General features: G+C 42.8%; 1 protein-coding gene across 10 annotated transcripts; it reads right to left on the bottom strand.

Moving 5' to 3' along the window:
* Window positions 1-757: 757 nt before the first annotated feature.
* Window positions 758-24,595, bottom strand: LOC114911599 (calcium/calmodulin-dependent protein kinase kinase 1-like). Of its 10 annotated transcripts, none has more exons than XM_029255453.1 (15): window positions 24,334-24,595; window positions 17,599-17,646; window positions 17,447-17,499; window positions 13,896-14,028; window positions 13,680-13,716; window positions 13,373-13,394; window positions 13,067-13,155; window positions 11,936-12,135; window positions 10,545-10,598; window positions 10,158-10,231; window positions 9,858-9,945; window positions 5,518-5,646; window positions 5,182-5,282; window positions 1,519-1,566; window positions 758-873 (listed from the first exon to the last, which is right to left on the bottom strand). In XM_029255453.1, exons 3-15 carry the CDS (start codon window positions 17,467-17,469, stop codon window positions 798-800), a joined length of 1,074 nt encoding a protein of 357 aa, XP_029111286.1. In that variant the 5' UTR covers window positions 17,470-17,499; window positions 17,599-17,646; window positions 24,334-24,595; the 3' UTR covers window positions 758-797. The 10 variants fall into 10 exon arrangements, 9 of the variants coding, with proteins under 9 accessions (XP_029111286.1, XP_029111287.1, XP_029111285.1 ...); XM_029255454.1 differs by having other exon boundaries at window positions 24,516-24,592; XM_029255452.1 differs by lacking the exon at window positions 24,334-24,595 and adding an exon at window positions 18,388-18,575.
* Between the last annotated feature and the right edge of the window lie 1,017 nt (window positions 24,596-25,612).

Raw genomic sequence — 25,612 nt, 5'->3', positions numbered from 1 at the left:
TCTTTTTGGACTTTTTCTAAAAATATTCAGATCTGCAAATAGCAAGATAAAATTTATTAGGGTTATGGTGATGTTAAATAAAATGTTTAACATCTTTGAATGAAGAACGTGCAAGAAGGTCTTTACACATTTCCTCCTGGTCTAAATAAGACAGCTTCCAATATTACAAGTTATTATTTTCTTAGCCTGCTCATAGTAATTACTTCTCCACCGTCCTAAGAGACACCAGAGTGACAAAAAGGAGAAAAAGCAGAATGTTCTACAAAAACATTTTCATGGACAGCTCCAGTCACAACAAGTCACAGTCCAAAAGAACAGACAAGCTTTGACTCAAAGCTGAGGAGTGACTAAGCGAACCAAAGAAGGATCACTCATTATAACAAAAATTACATTTTAAATATTCCCCTGTAGCTTTAATATACAGATGGAATACAAGTACTTTGCTGGAAATGTGCCTCTAACTTTTGGCACGAAAGGCGGAGAGAAAGATATACAAGTAGCCGTTTTGCCTTTATACTATTAGCATCAACACTATTAGCATCAGTCTTATAGCATGGGTATGAGTACAATTTTTACTGTTATACTTTAAGTTAAAGTTCCCTGAAAACACAACATGGGATAACAGTTAAATGATACAAAGTGCCGTGAACAGCTGTTTCCACAGCAAGATAAACACTTTGATGGAACACATCAGCTCTGGAATGCCACATTAGTCTCAGTACTACAGACAGAGAAAAAAAAAAAAAAAAAAAAAAAAAAAAAAAAAAAAAAAAAAGCTTGATATTCTGCTGGGGGCTTCAGACTGAAGGTTCATCTTCACAGAGGTCCTCCAGCTCGCCCTCCCTGCTCCCCCGGCTGCTCCCACTTCCTGATCTGGAGAGGCCAGAAGGGAGAGAGAGCCAGCAAATTGAGCAACGGAATCAAAGAGAGGCTGGCACACACACAGAGTCAAGCAGAGACAGCCATACACACAGGATCACACTGAGACTGGCATGAACACAGAGCCAGACAAAGACAGAATTACAAAGAGATGGATGGAAACACACACTGATTGATGAATTATGCAATGAAGCAAATGACCCCTATTAAGGTAATTCTTCAATTCTAGTTCTTAGGATCCAAGAGACTACACATTTTAGAGCAAGTCCAGCCACAGCACACCCATAACACACCCATTTTAACTAAACAAAGGGCTTGGACAACAAGTCATTGCTATGATAATGCTGGCCTACAGCAAAATGGTGACGTTGCTTAAGTCCCCAGGACTGGAAATAAAAAACCCAACCACAAGCCTTTACACCAAAACACTCCGAATTTATTACAGCTTATGACACCCCTAACAGTACAGCTGAGCTCTTGACCTCCCCACTGTAAAGCAGCTTCAGTGTTACACTCTCTCTTTGACTAGCTTAATCCTGCAGCCTGTACTGCAACCTTTAAACTCCATCACCCTCAGGTTTCTTGTGCATACAAAGAGTCCCATGACCTGAGAGGGAGAGCATATAAAGACTCAGTTACCTGAGGGATGGATGCAGCTTTCCAGAGGAGCGCAACAGACACGTGTCACTGTAAATAGAGAGAAGGGAACCAAAGAACAGGTCGTCAAGGTCGTCATGCAAGAAATTTTGGACTTCTGTCAAATCAAGTGCCCAGCAAGAACAAGGGGTAATGAAATGCACTGGCATATTTAGAAAAACCAGCCCCTAACACACAGAATGTCAGGTTTTCAAAGACTGTGTGTATATTACCTTCCCTCAAATACCAGAGTCCACAGCAAAAAAAAAAAAAAAATTTGCTGAAACAGGTTGTGAAAATATATAGCTTTTTCAGCAGAATTGCTTTTTGTCAGGTACACAGTTCTTCACAGGACCCTCAAAAAAGAAAACAGAAGAAGCACACACGCATGTTCTCAGGCCTCCACAGGTGATTCCTGACAACACAAATCTAGTCGTTTGGCTTCAGAGCAGTCATTAAATGCAGCAAAAACAAAGTTAAACAATAACCCACGTGAACAGTTAAAATCACAGAATACTAAAAATTAACTATGTACAGAATCTGCTTAGTATGACAACATGGCAGAACAAAATCATATCACACTGGCAGTGTCAACCAGGCAAAACCATTCATCAGTGTCAATATAATATTTTCTCACACATCACCACTTCCCTCTCGTACACCTCTGACTGGATGTCTGATCATCACCTTCAACTTAACCTGTCCAAAACAGAGATCCTTTACCTCCCAGCTGGTCCCACCTCCTGTCAAGAAGTTTCCATCAAACTGGACAACTTGCTTATTTGTCTACCTCATCGGCTAAGAGCCTGGGAGTGATGATCGACTTAAGTCTGGCCTTCCAACCTCTGCCACCAAACCTCTCCAGCTGATACAGAATGCTGCTGCACGAGTTGTATTTCACCTGCCGAAGCCTTCCCATATATCCCCCCTCCTCATCTCTCTCCATTGCCTTCATATAGCTGCCTGGATCAAATACAAGACTATGGTTACAGCCCACAAAACCATTAAAATATCTGCTTCCCGATATTAACAAGACCTGATCACTTGCTACACCCCAAACAGACTGCTACATTCCTTTGCCCACTTGTTTGTCCCATGCACAACTGGTCCACAATCAAAAGCACAAAGGTTTTCAGTTCTGACTGATGTGGAGGAATGACCTCTCCCTCTCACTCAGAGCTGTTGAATCTCTCTCTACATATGAGTAGGATCTTAAAACTCTCTTCTTTCAGTCTCACTTCTCCCCTGATCTCTTAAGTGCTTGATAAACATGTATGCGCTTGTGATGCTTAATAATTATAATGATGTTTAATAATGGAAAAGCCTATATGCACCTACTGATGTAATGTATGCTGGTGGAATGTGATGAATTGACTGTACTCAATGATCACATCAAACATTTTTAGTAGCCCAGCACTGTAAGTTGCTTTGGAGAAAAATGTCAAGTAAATGAATTAGGAACAATAAACTGAATTTGCTTTATCAGTTTTGATATTTACATTTATTCGTTCAGAAGATGCTTTTCTCCAAAGTGAAATACAACTGAGAACAATAAAAAGAATGCATAATCAACAGAAGGAGAGATCTGGATGCAGACACGTGGTTCTTCACGCATGTACACGTACACGTACACACACACACACACACACACACACACACACACACACACTTGCTGAAGCCACTTGTCCCAAGCGGGGTCATGGTGAACCGGAGCCTAACCTGGCAACACAGGGCATAAGGCTAGAGGGGGAGGAGACACACCCAAGACAAGACGTCAGTCCGTCACAAGGCACCCCAAGCAGGACTTGAACCCCAGACCCACCAGAGAGCTGGACCTGGCCAAATCCGCTTCGCCACCGCACCCCCAACCGTGATTCTTCAGTACAGTTAATTTGTCAGATTTTAGAATATGAATCAGAATACATTACAGATGTTGTTGCATATAGGTTTTTCTATTATTGAACAAATGATTAAAAATGATTAAACACACATGCACGTTTATTGAGCAATATGAATATCCATTGATGCTTTTCTCCAAAGTGACTTCCAGTGAACTCTGTGTAGTGTTATCAGGCCACACACCTTATTCGCCAAGGTGACTTACACTGCTAGATACACTTCTTACAATGGGTCACTCATCCATACATCAGTGAAACACACTTTCTCTTTGTCTCTCACACACACACACACACACACACACACACACACTGGGTGGCTTTAGAGTTACCAGTCCACCTGAATAGCATGTGTTTGGACTGTAGGAGGAAATCAAAGGAAACACACATAGACGAGGGGAGAATATGCTAACTCCACTCAGACCGAGTGAGGATCAAACCCACATCCTCTTGCACCACCCAGGCACTGTGAGACAGCAACATCACTTGCTGTGCCACTCTCACACCACAACAAATAAAGTTTTAATACTGCAATCAACTGAAGATCATCTAGTATCAACAGTCAAACACTATTCAGTGCTCCAGTATCATGCATAAAAATACTTTTTATTGTTTTTCAAAATTCATTTTAGGTGACACATTTTTCGTCTGGCAGCCAACCTTTTTTTCTAATAAGAAAAAAGTTAGTTTGATCCCCTAACAACAGGAATTCCCTTAACAAGGTGATATCACAGAACAAATTTGCCCTTGCAAACTGAGGTTAATTTATGCATGGTGTCCCCTAATTAGCCTAATGCCCTGTGTTTCTGAGATAGGCTGCAGACCACCTGACTTGGACAAGCAGATATCAGGATTAAGTGAGTGAAAAATCATTCTTGATTATGATTACTTAGTTTTAGTCAGAACAAAAATTCTTCCCAGCACAGTGGAAAACTGATGCATAATAATCCAACATAAACTTCAAGCAGTCAAGTTTCTGGAGGTAACTGCTAATCTAATCAGATTTGATGGAAAATTCCTTGTGCAAAGTGTTTAACCCATCTCTGCTCTCCCTGCTGCCACCACGACCCTACTAGGACAAGCAGGACAGAAGAAGATGGATGAAGTGTTTAACCCATCATGGTTATTGGAAATTGTCATCTTTACACACCTGTTGGAACATGGAGCTAGAAAAAGGCTGGCCTCACAGAGCTTTATGGTGGAGCTGGGAATATGATGGTTGTTTCTCTAATACTAATTTACTTCAGGCTGAACCCTAAATTCAGCATCCGGCAGTAAGCCATTCAATTCAGCAGTGCTTGAGTTACAGCAGAGTTCCACTTCCATGCTTCCCACCTTTGTGAAGTCAGCTACCAGTTTCTGTTTCAGATATGGTGAACATGCTCCACCATGCTGCCTCCAACACATATACAGACACACTGCATATACTGCCAATGTGAAAATGAACAGTTTTATACTGCAGTCGATGTAGTTAGGTAAGCTGAGTGTCTGAGTGATGTTGACATATATGATATTTATGCAAGCATATAAAAAAAGAATTGCACTGACATCTATTGATTCTTAGCCTAGAGTCCTGTGCTTCCTGGATAGGCTCCAGGCTGCTGCAACCCTGATTTGGACACACAGTAAATGATAATGAGTGAGTGAGCGAGCGAATCCTTACAAACTCACGCAAGTGGATCTTTGCACATGGATCAGAGTAAGGACTAAAACAATGATGACAATGCATCAAGATCAGGCTATTGTAATGGCGAAGCAATGCCCCACTTACATCAGCAGTTTCCCTGGGGCGGACATGGATCTCTCCTTCCTGGCCAGGTACTCAAAGGGGTTGCTGAAAGAGCGCTTCCTCAGCATGGCTTTGACCAGGATCTGTATTGGGGATTTTGTTTGGAAGTTAGGTATACACAGGTAGAGAGGGGTCGGACTGTGACAAGTAGTCTGTTACAGGCTTTATAAGCATATATTAATATGTATACATATATTATCTGTTAGAGCTTTCAAATATTGCACACAGACCAACAAAAAAACTGTCAGAATTCTAAATTTTGACCAAAAAAAACATCTGTATTCAGAGTTTACTATCCTTGTAAATACAGTTGCTCACCATGGCGGACAGGCTGGGGATGAGCTTGACTGAGTTCTGCACCTCCTCCTCTGTCACCTCGACTACCGTGCAGTGCTCTTCCTCTAATGGCAGAGGCGCTGTACCATTTTTGCTTACCCACGGGTGCAACTGCATAGACAAGACAAGGCTATATTTATTGAGACTGCAGAGTGTATTATGGGAACAATATTGCCAGGGTGTAGCAAGGACAATATATAGTCACATGTTCATTACACAGTAAGCTATTACCACATGCAGCAAAGTGACTGGACCTTGGTACCAGAGAAATCTACTGTCTTAGTATTTTGAGATTAAAATATACTTTATTTCTCAACAACAGAAAGAGTTTTTATCAGGTAACTTGAACTTCTTGCCTCCACCCAATTTTCTTTGGTCAACAATGAACAGTTTGTGTTTGGCTTTAACTTTATATTGACCTGACGCTTTTCTCCAAAGCAACTTACAAATATTAAGCTACTTAAAATATTTATCCATTTATACATCCATCCATTTTCTTTCCTGCTTGTCCTAGTAGGGTTGCGGTGGCAATAGGGAGAGCAGAGATGCCCAGCCACCCCTGTCCCCCACAACTTCCTCCAGCTCAGCCTGTGGGATCCCCAGCTGTTCCCTGGCCAACTGTGAGATATAATCCCTCCAGCGAGTCCTGGGCCGACCTCGGGGCTTCGTTCCAGTTGGCCATGCCTGGTATATCTCCAAAGGGAGGTGCCTAGGGGGCATCCTTATCAGATGCCCAAACCACCTCAGTTGGCTCCTCTCAATGTGGAGGAGTAGCGGCTCTACTCCGAGTTCCTCCCGGATGTCCAAACTCCTCACCCTATCACAGAGAGTGAGTCCCAACACCCTGCGGAGAAAACTCATTTCAGCCACTTGTATCTGCGATCTTATTCTTTCGGTCATTACCCAAAGTTCATGACCATAGGTGAGGGTAGGGACGTAGATCGACCGGTAAATGGAAAGCTTTGCCTTATGGCTCAGCTCCCCCTTCACCACTACAGTCCGGTACAGCAACCGCATTACTGCTGCCGCTGCTCCCAATCTGTGGGCAATCTCAAGCTTACTTCTCCCCTCACTTGTGAACAAGACCCCAAGATACTTAAAACTCCTCCACCTGGGGCAAATTCTCTCCCCTTACCTGGAGGTGGCATGCCATCCTTTTCCGTGAGAAAACTGTGGACTCAGACTTTGAGGTGCTAATCCTCATCCCAACCACTTCACACTTGGTTGCAAACCATTCCAGTGCGTGTTGGAAGCAACCATGTGACAGTGCCAAAAAGGACATCATCATCTGCAAAAAGCAGAGACGTCATCTTCTGACTCCCACACTGAATTCCCTACTGGTCTTGACTGTGCCTTGATATTCTGTCCATGAAGACCACAAACAGGAGTGGAAACAAGTCACAACCTTGGCGGAGTCCAACACTCACATTGAATGGGCTTGACTTAATGCTGAGTATGCAGACACAGCTTTCGCTCCGTGTGTACAGAGACCGAATGGCCCACAGTAGTGGCCCTGGTACCCCATACTCTCTATGCACCTCCCACAGAACTTCCCAGGGAACACAGTCATAGGCCTTCTCCAAGTCCACAAAACACATGTAGACTGGATTAGCAGACTCTCATGCCCCTTCAATTATTTGTGAGAGGGTAAAAAGCTGGTCCACTGTTCCACGGCCAGGACAAAATCCACATTGTTCCTCTTCCATCCGAGGTTCAACTATCGGCTAGAGCCTCCTTTCCAGTACCCTAGCATAGACCTTCCCAGGGAGGCTGAAAAGTGTGATACCCTGATAGTTGGCACACACTCTTCGGTCCCCTTTCTTAAAGTTTGCCAATCCAAAGGCACTGTCCCTGAGGTCCATGCAACATTGCAGAGGCGTGTCAGCCATGAGAGCCCTACAACATCCAGGGCCTTAAGCAGTTCCAGACAAATCTCATCCACCCTGGTGCTTTGCCACCGTGGAACTTACCAACTACCTCAGTGACTTTCACCAGAGAAATGGACTCTGACAGCCCGGAAGCCTCTGGCCCTGAGGGAGGCATATCTCTCGGGTTTAAGAGTTCGTCAAAGTGCTCCTTCTACAGAACGGGATGCGTTCAGACTCCATGTCCCCTACCTCCTCCGGGACATGGGAGAAGTTCTCCCGGAGATGCGAGTTAAAATCATTCCGGACAAAGTCCTCCGACAGTCGTAACCCGGCACACCCTCACTAAACTCCTGGGCCTACTGGGTCTGTTCATCAATTTTCTCTGCCATGTGATCCAACTCACCACCAGATGGTGATCGGTTGACAGCTCAGCACCTCTCTTCACCCGAGTGTTCAGAACATGTGGCCTCAAGTCAGATGAAACGACTACAAAGTTGATCATCAACCTTTGGCCCAAAGAGCTCTGGTACCAAGTACACTTATGAGCATCCTTGTGTTTGAACATGGTGTTTGTTATGGACAAACCAGGACTAGCACAGAAGTCCAATAACATTTCACCATTCGGGTTCAGATCGGGCAAGCCGTTCTTCCCAATCATCCCCCGCCAGATTTCCCAGTCATTGCCAACGTGAGAATTGAAGTCCCCAAGCAGGACTATGGAGTCTGTAGGTGGGGCCCTGTCCAGAACCCCACCCACTCTCTCCAAGAAGGTTGAATACCTGAACTGCTGTTTGGTGCATAAGCACACACAACAGTCAAAGTTTTCCTCTCTGCGACATTAAGTCGCATTGAGGTGACCCTCTCATCCACCGGGATAAATTCCAACTGTATGACAGCCAGCCGGGGGCTTGTGAGTATCCCCACACCCGCCCGGCAACTCTCACCCTGTGCAACTCCTGAGTAGAAGAGAGACCACCCCCTATCGAGGAGTTTGGTTCCAGAGGCAACACGGTGAGTGGAGGTGAGCCCAACTATATCTAGCTGGTATCTCTCAACCTACCGCACCAGTTCCGGCTCCTTCCCTCCGTGCCAAGAGCCAGTTTCTGTCGCGAGGGGCAGCGATGCCACGCGCCACCCTGCCCTCTCCTGCCATCTGGTTTACATCACACCCAACCCCCATATTGGACCTTGTGGGTGGTGGGCCCACATGCCCCCCCCGTTGCCTTTTCAAGTTGAGCCCGGCCGGGTTGTGTGACCTGCCCGGCCACCAGGCACTCACCTAGGAACACTACCCCCGGGCCTGGGTCCAGGGGTAGGTCCTGGTGACCCTATTTTGGGTAGGGTTAAAGTTCTCCTGTTTACTTTTTCCATGGAGGTTTTTGGATAGTGTTAGTTTGGATCTTCACTCCAGACCTGTTCGCCTTGGGAAAGCCTACGAGGAGCATACTGCTCCCAATGACATAGCTCTGGAGATCCCTAGATCACACAAGCCCTTCTGCCACACCAAGGCTCCGATCCGGGAAGAGCCATTTTATTTATTTATACAGCTGGGTAATTTTAGAGGAGCAACTGAGGATAAGTATCTTGCTCAAGGGTACTACAGCTGCAGGTGGGATTTAAACATACAACCATTGGCTCCAAAGTCAGCAGCACTAACCATTATGATACCAGCTGGTCCCAGCTGCCCTAACAGCACAATGTGTATTCAGGTGACTTTAGCCAGCCTACAGCCTGCTGCTACCTACATGGCAAAACTGGTAGAGTGAAACAAAATATAAGGGTTTATTTGGGAATTCTAAGGAAAATTAATTCTGTGGGTCTGTTTAATACTATTTTAGGTTTGGACTTTAAAACTAAGAGGGCTAGGTGCAAAATTAAGAGAACTTGTTTTCCTTCTGCTGCTGCTTACTGGAAAGCCTGTCGTGATCTTTACATGGACCAAAAGTTATTTCTGGGTTTCCTGATGCAGTGGATTTGCAGATGATGTCACTGGACTAGATTTACCCTCCTTACACTTAATCTTCTGTGAAAGTCACATGAGATTCAATGTGTACACTGATGGCTGCAGCTGCCAGCAGCAGTCAGGAGTCAGAGCCAGACTGTCAATGACCTGTAGACTGGAAGATTATTAGCTTCATTGTCATAGCTTCATCTTCATAAACATTTTAATTCAGCAGTTTTTAAATCTAAGTGCTTACACTCCTCAGAAGTCCAGTATGTGATGGCATTTACAGCTTGTGTAATGTAGGCTATAAACCATCATATATATTTATATATACCATTTAAAGATAGAGAGCATGTCACTGATCAAATCAGATGAATTTGTCAGGAACATGCAGAATGTAAGAAAAAAAAAAAAAGACCAGTATAATCGATATGATGCATAATGAAGTATTCAGCTTATGTATATAATATTACCCAAGATCCTGTTCAGAACTACTAGACCTATTTGACCTTGATTTCAGGAACTGTGATCCTTGTGTTGGGGTTTTTCTCCAGCATTCTCAGGATCAGATCCTTAAGATCATTGCTGATAGTCGGCCTTGGAACAAAAAAAGTATTGTGTGAGATTACGCTTCACCACCAGACATTACAATGATGCTTTGCCAAAATCTAGGGTCAGGGGTCACAGTATAACAAGGACTATGCAGTTCACTCAAGTGTGGCAATGAGTGCCAAAGGTTTTCATAACACAGGTAGACAAACAGCCTGTGCAACACATGGTGAGGTTTGGTAATGTGTCAAATTGCTTACGTATCTGGGAACTCCACAGGTTGGGTTCTAATCCGTCTGTGCAAAGCCAGAATATACTCATCTGTAAAAGGGCACTTCCAAAAGAAAAGGAAAATGAATCAGCCATTAGAATGGTAGAAACATCAGTGGGTGAAGGCATATGAAGAATCTACAAAGTCATTTTCCCAGTAGTAACTTAAAAAATTTGGAATTAATTGGAGAGGACAATATAAGGCCAGTAAACACACATCATAAAAAAAGCATACATACAAGTCCAAAAAACAAGATCCATAAAAATGGATACCTGAATGAGCACTATAGCTTTATCACTAGCTCCTCAACCACTGCCTAAACAACTAATCTGCCATTGTTAACATGATGAGACATAATATTTCAAAAGTGACTTGCCTTTCCAAACACAAAGCAGTAAAGGGTGACTCCCATTGCCCACACATCAAGAGCCTTGAGAACAACAAAATCAATAATGAGCTACACAGAAACAACACCCTCTTCTGGCCACAATTTACTGTGCTGCATGTCTCGATATGTCTGCTACGCAATTATTATTTCCTCTACCTTGGAAAGTACCTCATAGCACTTTACAACTTGTTGTTGTTAAAGTAGGCAGTGTGTGGTAATAACCTCTAGATGGTAATATCCAATAGACAGTGCTGCTTGAAAGTATTTTAACAACCCGTGTTACTGTTTTGGGCGGGAAACTTGTGAAATGTAGATAGTTGCATTGTGGGGAAAAACGTGAAATATGGGTGTGCAACCACTGGGGGCATTTCTGGGGGAAATGATGGGGTGACTGTGCCTACTAGTGTGTTGGGAGGGAGAGCTTGGGGGCACTAAGCAGACTGGGAAGGTTGGCTGGAGGCGTAGGTCTTCGCGGAAATGGGGTCCTTGGACCAAGAGCATTATTTCCCTGTGTGCCGGTGTTCAGTAAAACGTTCGAGATGAATGGTGCCTCTACGTCCTTCTTAACCCCATCCAAACCCCCCAGCGCTGCGTGCCACAGTATATTAATGCTTAGTGTCCCCCAGTTTTACTACATCTTTAACGAGAAGTAGTCTTTTTTATCATGGGTGTGTACTGACCAATTCCAGATGTTGGTTCATAGGAAATAGCATGTGTTGAAAAACAGAAGCAGGGCAGGTACAAAAATAAGTGAACCCAAGCTGGGAGTGTAGTGGTTAGAACTAGTAAAATTACCCAGCTGTATCAATGGGTAAATAATTGAGAGTATGTAATAATTGTAACCTTAATGTAAGAAGCTTGGGAGAAAATGATCAGCTAAATTAATAAATTTAAAGTAAGCTGCACTGATTAAACAAAGTACGTAAGTAGAATCAGGTGTGCAAATCATTCATTTTATACGTTTATTTTCATGTGTTTCATGTATAATCATTCATTTGATGTACGGATGAGTGACCCATTGTAAGTAGTGTATCTAGCAGTGTAAGTCACCTTGGTGATTAAGGTGTGTGGGCTGATAACACTACCTAGAGTTCATTGGAAGTCGCTTTGGAGAAAAGCATCTGCTAAATAAATAAATGTAAATGTATTTTAATATTTTATACAAGAATAATAACCATCCTTATAGAGTTCAAAAGCTTTCAAGCAGAGCTATATCTAATAGGAATAAAGTTTAGGAAAAAAAAAAAAAAAAAAACATTGGTTAAAAGGTTGGGTACGTGTACGGTATTGCAAATTTTGCTGCCTATACAAAGAAGCATCCAGTCAGCAACACAGGCCCCACTGTATGACAGGTAAGCTGATGCAATGCTGGCTCATACCTTCCCGCTGAAGCTCTGAAGCTCGTCTGTCAGGGTCTCTGGGGCCATGAAGGCAGGTGTCCCGGCAGTGCTGGAGAGCTGGGCATCGCTGCCCTTGAACTCATTACTGACCCCAAAGTCTGCAATCTTCACATGCCCGTCATCCCCCAGAAGCAGGTTGGAGGGCTTGATGTCCCGATGGATGATTTTTTGAAAGTGCACTGCGGAGGAGGAGAAACAAGGGCAAAGACTTGACATTTAGCTGTCTGAGCAAATCAGAGACACTTTAAAAAATTACTGATAGTTGTTGGACAGATCATGGAAATGTTAAATTTTACCATCCTTCTTTGTAATGCAGAGACCAGAGAAGTACTGCTTATTTTTAAAATGAAGCTTCAAATGAGCTCCTACTGTTACAGTGCTTGACCAATTGGGTGCACTTGTAGGTTTTACATGAAACAAAGAAAACAACTTCATCTGTGAATTCATTCTCTCCATTGCCTGTGTTTTTGGATTTCTGCTCTGCAACCTTATAACTTTCCTACAGTTTGATCCTGATTTTAAAGGTGATTGTTACAGTTGTTTGGAAAGGGGCTTAAATCTCTGTGCTTGCCAGGCAGCAGAGTGCTTCTCTGACTCTTGTCCCCTTTCCCAGTTTCCATTGTTCTTCTCCAAAAAATGGTGCAGGGGAGGGACAGGTGAAACCATACCCTGCTACCCAGGCTGCTTCAACTGATTTAAGTCCTCCTTTGCTTGTATGAACAATGCCACTTTGTTCCCTTGTTATGACTCTCAGTCACAATGAGTGACAGAGCTCTTATCCAGGATTCATCTATCCTGCATTTTATGCACCTACTCGAGCGATGAACATGGGTACATCAAGTGGAAAGTAACAAACTAGGTTTACTTAAGAATCACAGGTCTGCAGCTGTGTCTCTTTCTCTTAATGTAATGCACAAATTGTATTTTTGCTGAGATATACGTCGCTTTGGAGCAAAGCGTCTGCTAAATGAATAAATGTAAATGTCATATCTGAAGCCTGATCTGTCTGTAAGGTCCAGTCTGAGTGCAGGGACACTGCTTATGGGGAATTAGATGTCATGATCAGCCTACCTCCTTGTATGGCACCCAGGGCCCTAGAAAGATACTCACAGTATTCAACGCCCAGGACGATGTCTCTGAAGTAGATGCAAGCCTGTTCCTCTGTGAATGGTTTGTCGGTGTGAACTTCTATAACAGGTCTGAGTAGAACCAGAAATACAAACAAGTCTGCCAGACTGGGTATCACAGCAGCAGGTAGCCCCAACCACTTTCCTTTTCCCATGTATCCAGCCACTTGCTTCCTGGAATGTAAGAGGTTTGCTGCTGTCCAACAAGCCTCCCATGATGCGCTAACACTTGCCTCTTTAATAATACAGTAATTTAAAAAGTAATAAAGTAAATGGGGCTCATATTCACCCTCTCTGCATTAACTCAAATGCTGTAGGAAACAGACAAAAAAGGAAAAACAATAATCACTGTTCATGCAAATTTTTCCTGCTGCCATTAACTTGTTTATGCTTTCACTTATGGTGGTATACTTGTATATAATAAAAAAATTTTTAAAAAAGCCCAAATCAGCCAAAACCATTAATACACATTCTTCTCCTGAAAGTACATTCAGAATTCCTCCCATGCAACTGTACATCAACCTGCTTGTTTAAATCTTTTTCTGCACGGACAGGCAGACTTGAAGGAAACAGAAAGGGTAACAGTCAAATCTCACCCATATGAAGACTGTCTTCATTAGGATCATCAAGAACCTGCATAAAGGAAATGGTACCAAAACAAAAGAGGTAGGAGAGCAATGCTGTAGTAAAGCAACCACAATCAAGTTTTTTTTAAAAAAAAAAGTGTTATACATGTGTCTTTAATATGAATAAAATGTGGTCAAGCATCCACACAGAACACCACCATTTGCCTGAAGTTCACAGTATTTCACCTCCACTAGTTTGACAACATTCAGATGGTTCAGCTTCTTCAGGATTGCCATCTCCTGGTATACTCTCTCCAGTGATCCAAGGATCTTAGGCTCCTGTCCTTGGACACTTTCCTGTCCTCTGGGAGGGGGCGACCTAAGGGAAAATAAAACCCAAAATGCTTCAGGCAATAAATGTTCACCCAAGGACACTGAAGTTGTACTCAAGTGCCATTTTTTTCTTGTTCTTATACCACCATTAATAGTACACCATGTAGAAAATTTCTGTATGTATTTCAGTGCAGTACAGTGAAATAATCAGGTCCAAGCAAATATGGAAGTTGTAAAACAGAGAAAAAAAAAAAAAAAAAAAAAACTGTTTTTACAAACCCCATTTCCAGAAAACTTGGGATATTTTCTTAAATGTCAAAAAAAGCATTTGTGATTTGTTAATTCTCTTGAACCTTTATTTAACTGACTAAAGTACAAAGAAAAGATTTTCAATGTTTTCACTGACCAACTTAATTGTATTTTAAATATAAACAAATTCAGAATTTGATGTCTTCAACACACTCCAAAAAAGTTTGGACAGAGGCATGTTTGCCACTTTTTTACAACACCTTTCTTTGTAAATACACTTTTTAATCACTTGGGAACTGTGGATACAAAATTGTGAAATTTTTGCCCATTCTTGCCTGATACAAGACTTTAGCTGCTCAACAGTCCATGATTGTGACCACACTTCTTTGTGATGTGCCATACATTTTCAATAGGAGACAGATCTGTACTGCAGGCAGGCCAGTCAAGCACACACACTGTGTCCACAAAACCATCCTGTTGTAGCATGTCCAGAATGAGGCCTGGCATTGTCTTGCTGAAATAACCATTGACTTCCTGGGAAAAGATGTTGCCTTGATGGCAGCATATGCCTCTCTAAAATCCCAATATATGCCTCCGTGTAAATGGTACCTTCACACATACGCAAGTCACCCATGCTGTGAGCACTGATAGATCCCCATACCATCAGAGATGCTGGCTTTTGCACCTTTTACTAACAGTCTGAATGGTTCTTTTCGTCTTTGGCACGGAGAACTCAACATCCATTCTTCCTGAAAACAAGCTGAAACGTGGACTCATTTGATCACAGCACACGTTTCCACGACCTTTCAGTCCACCTGAGATGAGCTCAAGCCCAGAGATCTCAGCAGCATTTCTGCAAAGAACTGATGTATGGCTTCCTCCTTGCATAACAGAGTTTCAGGTTGCATTTCTGAATGCAGCAGCAGACTGTTAAGTGACAATAGTTTGCTGAAGTACTCCCGAGCCCATGTGGCTATATTTATCACAGTAGCATGACGGTTTCTCATGCAATGCCATCTAAGGGCTCGAAGGTCACACACGTTCGTTAGTGGTTTCTGGCCTTACCCTTTACGCACTGAGATTTTCCGGATTCCATGAATCTTTTCACAGTTACATGAATATTATGTACTGTAGGTGATGAAAGACCTAAATATTTTGCGATCCTGCATTGAGAAATGTTCTTTTTAAACTGACTGACAATTCTCTCATGAAGTTTGGCACAAAGTAGCCTGGCACAACCCATCCTTGTCTGCAAAGACTGTCTTTCGTGGATGCTCCTTTCAGACCCAATCATGATACCCTCACCAGTTACCAAGTCACCTGCTTATTGCGGAATCTTCCAAAACGGTATTACTTGAATATTTTATAAACTTTCACTCTTATTTTGCCTTTGTCCCAACTTTTTTGGAGTGTGTTGAAGGCATCAAATTCAAAATTTTATTATATTTACAAAATACAATCAAGTTGGTCAGCCAAAATGTTGTCATTTCTTTGTACTTTTGTTAGTTAAATGAAGGTTCAAGAGAATTTACAAATTGCAGATTTTTGTTTTTATTGCATTTTAGAAAATATCCCAACTTTTCTGGAAATGGGGTTTGTACTTGGATGGTAATTTTCAGTGAGGAAGAGTGTTATTCTTATTTATTTGTATTTAGCTAACCCCTTTGTCCAAAGCATCTTACAGTGCTAGACACGCTTAGAAACTTACAAATATCTACCCATCCACACACACACACACACACACACACACACCAAGGGCCATTTAGAGTCACCAGCTCACACTTAAGACTCTTTTCAGGTATCACACACTACAGGCTCACTCTAAAGTTGTCTGTAGTGTGTGATACTGTGAGTGAAGGAGTGTGAGTGATTGCCCTGAGGCAGGCTTCTGCTGCATCCAGGGTGTACTCTGTCTCACACACTATTCTTCTGGGATAGGCTCCAGACAACCACAACCTTTCATTACAACAAGCAGTTATTGAAAATGAATAAATAATCTGGAAATTATACAGTTTTTTGATTTCACAAGGAATGATTCATTGGAGTATGCTGCCAGTAGCATTCTGTCTGACAGATCCCACAGTGTTATGATGGATTTCATAATTCAGCTCCAAAACAGGGTAAAACTTGTACAGTATGTAAAAACAAGTCACTGCATACTACTATACGTACTACTGCTGCATACTCATCTTGGACAATAGGTGTGGGCTGATAACACTATATAGAGTTCATTGGAAGTTGCTTTGCAGAAAAGCATCTGCTAAATAAATGTAATGTACAAAAGGATCACCTACATGGAAATCCACACTGCTTCAACAACTTCTTAGAAACTACTTCCATAGTCTACAAAAAAAAAAAAATCTGTTTACTTTGATAGGTTGGATCTTTAACTAGCAAGAGTTTGAGAAAATTCTTAAGATTATTAAATTTTATGCTTTTAAGATTGCTGGTGTGGAACCCTTTTTAATGCTGGCTGAGTGATATAGTGATAGAATTAATTCTAAGACAGTCTAAATCTAAACCATATAAGCGGCATAGTTAAAACATACATCAACTGAGCAGATTTAATCATCTCATAGCGAAACTGACTGTTCTAGAAATTATTCACAGGTTAGACTGCACATATGATTAACAGACTTGTTTCTTTAGAAAGAACTGAACATAACACCATCTTGTTTATGCACTGACTGTATCCACAAATACCCAGGTATGAAGTAGATAAAATGTTAAGAGATTCGTAGAGGAAGCAGATATACATTAGAGGGGTTTAAGACAGCAGAGGGAAAGCTAGAGTGCTGCTTGAAAGTATGTCAATCCCTTGTGTTCCTTAACTTTTTTGTGGTAGAATTATTTAATGAGAAGCAGCGCTTCTCATCTGACATGCAATAACATGTGTAATGACCAATTCCATATGTTGGCTTAGAGGAAATCATGCATGCAGTTTGAAAAGGGTAGTGCAGGTACAAAAATAAGTGAACCCCAAGTCTCATTGAGAAACCAAGTAGATAAATTGAATCAGGTGTGTAAATGATAATCATTCATTCACATTTATTTTATGATAGAAATACAACCATCCTTTTTGGGGTTCACAAACTTTTAAGCAGCACTGTATATAGCAAAAAATGTTGGGCTGATAGTAGGAAGTGGGAAGCTCAAAACTACCAGAGCAAAGGTAGCAATACAGGGATGAAAGCCCTGGCAGGCACAGTACTTACATAATATTTGTCATCATCTTCATTGTAGGCCAATTTTACCACCTGTAGGAGCCCTAAGGAATAAGGACAGACAGATGTGAGATGTCCATGTGGAGATCAAGGAAATATTTGACTTTAAACAAATTTTTTCACTTTACATAGCATGTCCCCACCTTCTCAATTTCACTCTTCAACTTGTACTGGTTGAGCTGAACACAATCCTGGGAATAGATGGGTTAGTGAAACAATGAATGTAACTGGCTTCAGCATGCTACCAGACATGAAGGAAGCAAAAAAGGGGGGCTTTCATTTTTTAGAAAGCTGTTAAAATGAATCATTTTAACAGAGAGCTTGACTGTATACCACGATAGATAGGCTGGATTTTGTAGAAGATGTCAACTGTACAAACTCAATGTTCCCTTCTTATAGGAATGGACACATAATGTCATGGTGTCATACTGGAAAGAAGCCATCGGACCCAAGTGCAGAGCGTCGGAGTTTAATAAGAGAATCCAGGAACCGTAGTCAAAAACAAGCAAAGGGTTGCCGATGTACAGACGTGATCAAGAGGACAATCCAAAAACTAATCCGGGAAACAGGCAGAAGATCGTGGAAACCATTGGCATTGAGTGCAGAAAAGACTAGGAGCGGAAATGGGTCAGGGGAGAGGACGGGTGAAACGGGAAAGGTAGGCAAGGTAACGAGCACACTGAATGATAGTAAGGAGTAGGGCTGCAAGGTTCCGCGTCTGCTTGTGCTCTGAGCTGCCCTTTTTATGCACCTGTCCAATGATCTACCGCAGGTGATCCCCGATGTGCTAAGAGGGGTGTGACACAAAAAATAATTTCATCGTCACAGTTCGTTTTGCCTTCATACACTAGCTTCCCTGGTCTCAGCATTTTTCAGTGTTATTTATTTTTAATTAAATTTTTCTTCACTTCTTAAAACAAAAGAAAATCTACTTGTAAATCAATCTGTTTTTGTACACAGTGTGTCACGCTTGCGCGTAGAGCGGACGGACTCAAGTGCAGAGTTCTCGGATCGATGTTCACGGAAGCCGAATCAGATTCCATAAGCAGAGACGAGGGGCAGGCGATCGGCAAACGTAGTACAAAGGGCTAGGCAAAGAACGTGGTCAGAAAGAAACAGGCAAAAGGTCGAAGTCGGAATGGGTCTCTCGATAACACGGTTCGCAGGGAAACAAGGAGGCAAAACAAGGTTCCGCATCTGGGTTTCCTCGGCTTCCCTCTTTATTGTCGTTCCCATCAGGGAACGGCAGGTGTCGCCGATGTGCCGGATACGGGGAACGTGACAGTCAGCCATCAGTAAAAAGCACTTAAACAGAATATGATTGTGCAACTTAATTCAGCTTACTTCCACAGCATTTACAGTTCTACAGGATCTAGTGTTCATTAGGGTTAACAGTCAATAACAAGATGACAAACATTACACATGAGATGAATCTGTCAACAATACAGACAGAATGGGAGCTCATGAAAATTAACAAATGCGAGTGAGTGTAAGATAATTTTGAACTAATTTAAATTAATACATTTTAAAGTAAGTATAACATCAATATTAATGCAAGAGAGCTGAAAGAAATGAATTAGAAAGAAATAAAGAATACACACACACACACTTTCAGAACCACTTGTCCCATACGGGGTCACCGGAGCCTACCCGGCAACACAGGGCGTAAGGCCGGAGGGGGAGGGGACACACCCAGGACGGGACACCAGTCTGTCACAAGGCACCCCAAGCGGGACTTGAACCCCAGACCCACCGGAGAGCAGGACTGTGGTCCAACCCACTGCGCCACCACGCCCCCTGAAATAAAGAATAAAAGAATTAAAATCATTACCAAGGCTTTTTTTTATAGCTCTATCAACAATTTTCACAGAGCCCAACCAACAAATAAATCGAGGGACATCGGTATCGTTAAGCTTTCAACAATTGTGACTTAAAGTGAAAGTGATTTTGGAAGTACAAACAAAATTATGAACAAACCACCATAACCAGTGCCTGTGCCTATGCCACCAAGTGCAGGAAACTGACTAACTTAAACGGTCTACCACTGCTGGAGTTCAAAAATCTTTGATACAAATGCATGTATTATGCAGTCTTGTCCCCATTTTTTCAGTACGCAGCATGTCTCTGACCTGGCCATTGGAGATAGACACCCTTTTGGATTCAATGGTCGGCCTGCAACTTGGTCTTTGGTATGTCGCCCATTCCTGTAAGGACATTTTCCTGTTTGAGACATTCTGTGGCTGAGGCAATCTCCAGACTTGGTCCTGTGGTCTACTAGACATATGTCCATTGGAAACAAGGCTTTTCCCAGCTACCACACTGATGGCTGTCATCATGTCAGCCAGCTCCTTGTGGTGGGAACCCAGCTCCTCTCTGGGACTTGGATCGTCACTCATAACCTTCACGGCTCAGGCAGGATGAGCACTCAGGACAGAAGCTACTTCAAGTGGAGGACATCAGTATCACTCAGAGACCATCACTTATGGAACCACAGAGAACCTCAGAGCTGCAATGGAGGGAGGGAAAGATCTCAGTTCAGCTGAAATTCCCCAATAAGGTGACTTCATATACCTTGTCTTTTCAAACAGCTGGCTCATGACTTCACATACATATTGTGCTTTGCATTATGTTCATTATTGTCACATCTCCATCAACCAGCAAATCAGCCACACCTGCTGTTCACTGATGGGAACAGAGATATTATCATGTTTATAATACATAAGCACTATATATATATATACACACACACACACATTCACATTTTCTGAATCGCTTGTCCCATACGGGGTCACAGGGAACCGGAGCCTACCCGGCAACACAGGGTGTAAGGCCGGAGGGGGAGGGGACACACCCAGGACAGGACACCAGTCCCCCACAAGGCACCCCCAGCAGGACTTGAACCCCAGACCCACTGGAGAGCAGGACCTGGTCCAACCCATTGCGCCACTGCACCCCCTAAAACAAGACAATGAGACTGAAATAATAGACATTTGGTTTACAACTGCAGGCACTTATTTCAGACAAACAAGGAGTCAATTTCTCCAAAGAACCTTTCAGAAACCTGACGTCTCATCTTATAACACAAATAGGAAAGCAACAGGATTCAGCAGTTTGAACTGCATTAGAAATGGTTCTTCATTACAAGTAAAAACACACAGAGTCGTCGACCACTTGTCCCAAGCGGGGTCACGGCAAACCGAAGCCTAACCCAGCAACACAGGGCGCCAGGGGGAGGGGACACTTCCAGGACAGGACACCAGTCCACCGCAAGGCACCCCAAGCAGGACTCGAACCCCAGACCCACCATACAGCAGGCCATGAGTATAAACATTCTTTTTTAAATTAAAGAAAGAATAAAGAGGGGGTATAAATAGGTTTTTTTTTTTTTTTTTGTCTAAATGGGCTGTTACAATTAATAACCCCTTTCCAGAATCCCACTCCTGGTATAGTAATTGAAGTACTAACATGAATTGATACAAGAGGAACACAGTGGTGTAAAAATGATTGTAACATTTCAAGTGGCCTTGGTCAAGGTGTCAGCTACACTACTATGCTTTATTTAGCTGATGCCCTTGTCCTTACAGGAATAACTTGTAGAAGCCAAAAGAGTACATCCAAGGTTGAAAGATAATCATCTGACAGTCCTCTTGTAACCACCACAGTCAGTGTAGCACAGAAACAATTTAATAACATTTATCTAATACTTTTCTACAAAATGGCAATTATTTCTAGAGCTTGGAAACTTTATTGGAGAAATTTATGGTAAAGGCCTTGATCAAGGGTACTACAGTTGGAGGTGGGATTCAAAACTGCAATCTTGCAGTCCAAAGAAAGCAACTCTAATCTCTACGCAACCAGCTCCCCCTAGTAGCAAAGATATGTTAAATCAGTACATATTTCAAATAGTTGTGATTACAGAGTGACAGAGCATTTTGTTCAGAGACATAACATTATCATCATAAACACTTGGCCTTTATTTTTATGGACAAGTCTGAACATCACACTACATACTGCATATGAAAATGCTCCTTTAAAAGAAGAGCACACCACCTACAAATCACACCATGTTGCCTATGTGCTTCTACCATTGTGCTAATTTTAAGTCAGGAGCTGTATGTGTACTAAAGGGCAGGTGAGGATGACCGGTTGCATCCTTGTTAAGTTTGAAGTTGAAGTTTCAAGTTTATTGTCATATGTACAAGTACTGTGTACAAGGATCATGTGTGCCGATGATTTCCTGAGCTGTTTTGACCACCTTTTGTAGGGTTTTCTTGTCCTGTATGGAGCAGCTGCCACACCAGGATGTAATACACCCTGTGAGGACGGACTCCACAGCACACCTATAGAAAGTGGTGAGGACTGTAGTGGACATCCTAGCTTTCTTCAGACACCTGAGGAAATGGAGACGTTGATGGGCCTTTTTGATAGTTGATGCTGTGTGCTCAGTCCATGTGAGTTTGACAGTGAGGGTGACCCCTAGAAATTTGAAGCTGTTGACTCTTTCTACAAATGTCCCCTCCAATGTAGATGGGTGCATGAACTGTATCCTGTTTCCTGAAGTCAATCACCAACTCCTTAGGACATTTACATTTATTCATTTAGCAGATGCTTTTGTCCAAAGCGATGTACATCTCAGCAAAAGTATAATTTATGCATTACATAAAAAGAAAGAAAGAGACACAGTTGCAGAGATGTGACTCAAGTAAACCTAGTTTGTTGCCTACCACTTGCTGCACCGAGGTTCATCGTTCAAGTAGGTGCATAAAACACCGGATAGACAAATCCTGATACCCTCCTACCAATTTTTTTTTTTTAATAACATAACATTTTTTTTTATAACATTAAAGATACACAAGCAAACAGTTAGTTTTACTGACATTGAGAGACAGGTTGTTGTCCGGGAACCACTCTGCCACGAGCCTCACCTCCTTTCTGTAGGCCGTTTCATCGTTGTTAGTGATCAGACCCACAATGGTATCGTTAGCAAACTTTATGATGGTATTGGAGCTGTGCCTGGTCACACAGTCATGTGTGAACAAGAAATACAGCACCCAGCTCAGGACACTTCCCTATGGAGTGCCAGTGTTGAGGGTCAGTGGGGACGAGGTATTCCTACCAATCCGCACACGCTGGGGTCTGTTGGTGAGGAAATCCAGGATCCAGTTGCGCAATGTAGCACTCAGTCCCAGACCTAGTAGTTTGTAGGGCTGTCACTATCGATTATTTTGGTAATCGCGTAATCGGACAATTCTTTTGGCGAGTACTCGAGTAATTGTGTTTCACACACACACACACACACACACACACACACACACACACACACATTTTCAGAACCGCTTGTCCCATACGGGGTCACCGGAGCCTACCCGGCAACACAGGGCGTAAGGCCGGAGGGGGAGGGGACACACCCAGGACGGGACGCCAGTCCGTCGCAAGGCACCCCAAGCGGGACTCAAACCCCAGACCCACCGGACAGCAGGACTGTGGTCCAACCCACTGCGCCACCGCACCCCCTTAATTGTGTTTCATTTGCAATAAAAATAGAATCAACAAGTGAAGAATAACATATCATGCTTTGCATTTCAAAACTGAAATAAAGTCATGGTTAATTTTTATACACACACACTAAGGGTTATAATTCCTTGATTTTTGTGATTAGTAACCATCAAACATGCTAACCCAAGCAGGAGTTTATGAGTTATGAAATCACGATGAAAAGTAATGTGAACATTTTGAAACATGGATATATTCACGCCTTAACTTCACATTTCCTCAGAGTTTATCATCATCTACATTCCATTAAATTGTGCTCTCTGACGGGTGTTTAAGTGGTGAAACTCTTTATAATGCAAATATATCATACATATATGATGTTTGGTCATGTGTTTAAAACGGCGTGCAAATTAAAAGTATTCAAAATGATTAAAGCTAGTCGTGAACCGTGCTGGCGGAGCATCTGTTACGCGGATGTGTCGCCTTCAGGTGCTGTAGCATTGCAGATGTGCTGTTATTGTATTTAAGTTGGTTTTTGCACAGACAGCAGACAACTCTTTTTTTTTTTTTTTTTTTCTAACGTGAAGTGTTCCCACACAGTTGACATTTTTTGCCATTTTTGCACGGACCCTCGTCTGTCTCTGTACACCGCCGCCTTTCCGCCATTTTGCCGGGTACTCTAAATTAATCGAGTAATCGTGACAGCCCTAGTAGTTGGTGGGTCAGCTTGGTCGGGATGACTGTTAAATGCCGAGCTATAGTCCATAAATAATAGCCTTGCATAGCTGTTTTTATTGTCCAGTTGAGCCAGAGTGGTGTGAAGTGTGTGTGAGATTGCATCTTAAGTGGATCTGTTGTGGCGGTAGGCAAGCTGCAGTGGGTCCAGAGTGTCTGGAATGGTGTCCTTATGTGTCCCAGCACCAGCCTCTCAAAAGCATTTCATTGCAATGGGGGGTCAGTGCCACTGCGATAGTCATTAAGGCAGCTCACTGTCTTTCTTAGTAACGGGGATAGTGGTGTTTTTGAATTAGGTGGATACAGTTGAGCTTTTTAAGGAGGTGTTAAATATGTCCGTGAAGTCAGCAGCCAGTTGCTCACTGCATGTTTGTAAAACTCGCCCTGAAATTCCGTTCTGTCCAGCAGCTTTGAGGATGTTGACTCAGCTAAAAGTTTTTCTCACGTGTGCCACAGAGACGGTAAGACTGGAGTCATGCAGCACTGGGGGGGTCATTGTTTCCGAGCTCAAAACGGCCGTAAAACGCATTCAGTTCATCAGGAAAATATGCAGCGGCACCTGTCAATGTCCGCGTCTGTGGTTCATAATCTGTTAAAGTTTGGATTCCCTGCCACAACCTACGTACATCTTGAGTGCAGTTAAACTCTACCTTCCTGCTGTATTCCCGTTTCGTGCTGGCGATGGTTTTGCGGAGCTCGTACGTACACTTCGTATGCGTCCGTGTCTCCGGGGTAAAACGCGCAGGTACGCGCACGGATTTTATTTCGGATTTCAGTGGTAATCCACGGTTTTAGGGAATGAGCGGACTGTTTTGGGTATGCAAACACTTACACAGTACCGGATGAAGTCCATTACCACTGTGGCATACTTATCCAGATTGGAGGATGTTTCTGAACAACATGTCCCAGTCCACGGAGTCGAAGCAGTCCTGGAGCCTTTCCTCCACTTCTGGTGTCCAGCGCTGCACAGTATGCGTCGCAGGCTTCTCTCGCTTCAGTTTCTGCTTGTAAACCAGGAGCAGCAGGATCGAGGCATGATCTGACTGCCCGTGCGGACGCAGTATGGGGCGGTACGCGCCTTTTGTGTGAAGTGTAGCAGTGGTCGAGGGTGTTTGAGCATCTGGTGGGACAGGATATGTGCTGATGGTATTTTGGCTACACATTAAATCGGCTTGGTTAAAGTCCCCAGAGATAACGAACAGGCCATCTGGGTGCTTGTTCTCGTACTTAGTTTCGAGTTATCGCAGTTCTGCTATTGACCACAGGAGGAGGCGTTTCTTATTAATGATGCATGGTGTACGAATGTGGAAGTGATTTCACAGAACTGCACTCCAGACCTTGAATACCTTCTGATCAAATACCAACCGTTCTACCTGCCCAGGGAGATCTCGGCTGTGCTCATGGCCGCAGTTACATCCCACCCCAAGGGAACACACACAGCACTCTGAACGAACTGTACCACGTCGTCATACGGTATGTCATACAACGTATTACCATATCTGCTGCAAGAGAATCAGAATCAGAATCAGAACGAGCTTTATTGCCAAGTATGTTGACACATACAAGGGATTTGTCTTGGTGACAGGAACTACCACAGCACAGACAGAATGACAGTGACAAGACAGGTGAGAAGATAGAGTATGTGAACAAGGGACAAAAAATATTTAAAAATATAAAGTACCCAATATACAAAAATAGTCACTAGATACAAATGCAAGGGAGTGTGAGTAAGTAAGTAAGTGAGTAAGTAAGAGTTATGTATGTGCTGTGGTTGGTACAGTTTAGATTTTTAGCAGTACGAGCTAAAGGATACAAATGCATTTTAATTTTTGTTTTGGAGATGGATTCAAAGTTAGTAAGAAATCCATCCAAACCTATATATGTAATCTCTCTGTGAAAGTGATGATATATGTGCATGTTAGTGCTCTT

The sequence above is a fragment of the Scleropages formosus genome, chromosome 10 (assembly GCF_900964775.1).
Source record: "Scleropages formosus chromosome 10, fSclFor1.1, whole genome shotgun sequence".
Taxonomy (NCBI): domain Eukaryota; kingdom Metazoa; phylum Chordata; class Actinopteri; order Osteoglossiformes; family Osteoglossidae; genus Scleropages; species Scleropages formosus.
The sequence above is the reverse complement of the archived record's forward strand: the minus strand, read 5'-3'. Positions and strand labels throughout refer to the sequence as shown.

What these genes read in the sequence shown, in the direction of transcription:
- LOC114911599 (XM_029255453.1), bottom strand. Translation starts at nt 17,469, where the DNA reads ATGAAGATGATGACAAATATTAT. An exon ending in CCTGTGGAGTTCCCAGATAC is followed by an intron (nt 9,946 to 10,157) that starts GTAAGCAATTTG and finishes TTTTGTTCCAAG; the next exon opens with GCCGACTATCAGCAATGATC. An exon ending in TCCCCAGCCTGTCCGCCATG is followed by an intron (nt 5,283 to 5,517) that starts GTGAGCAACTGT and finishes TCCCCAATACAG; the next exon opens with ATCCTGGTCAAAGCCATGCT.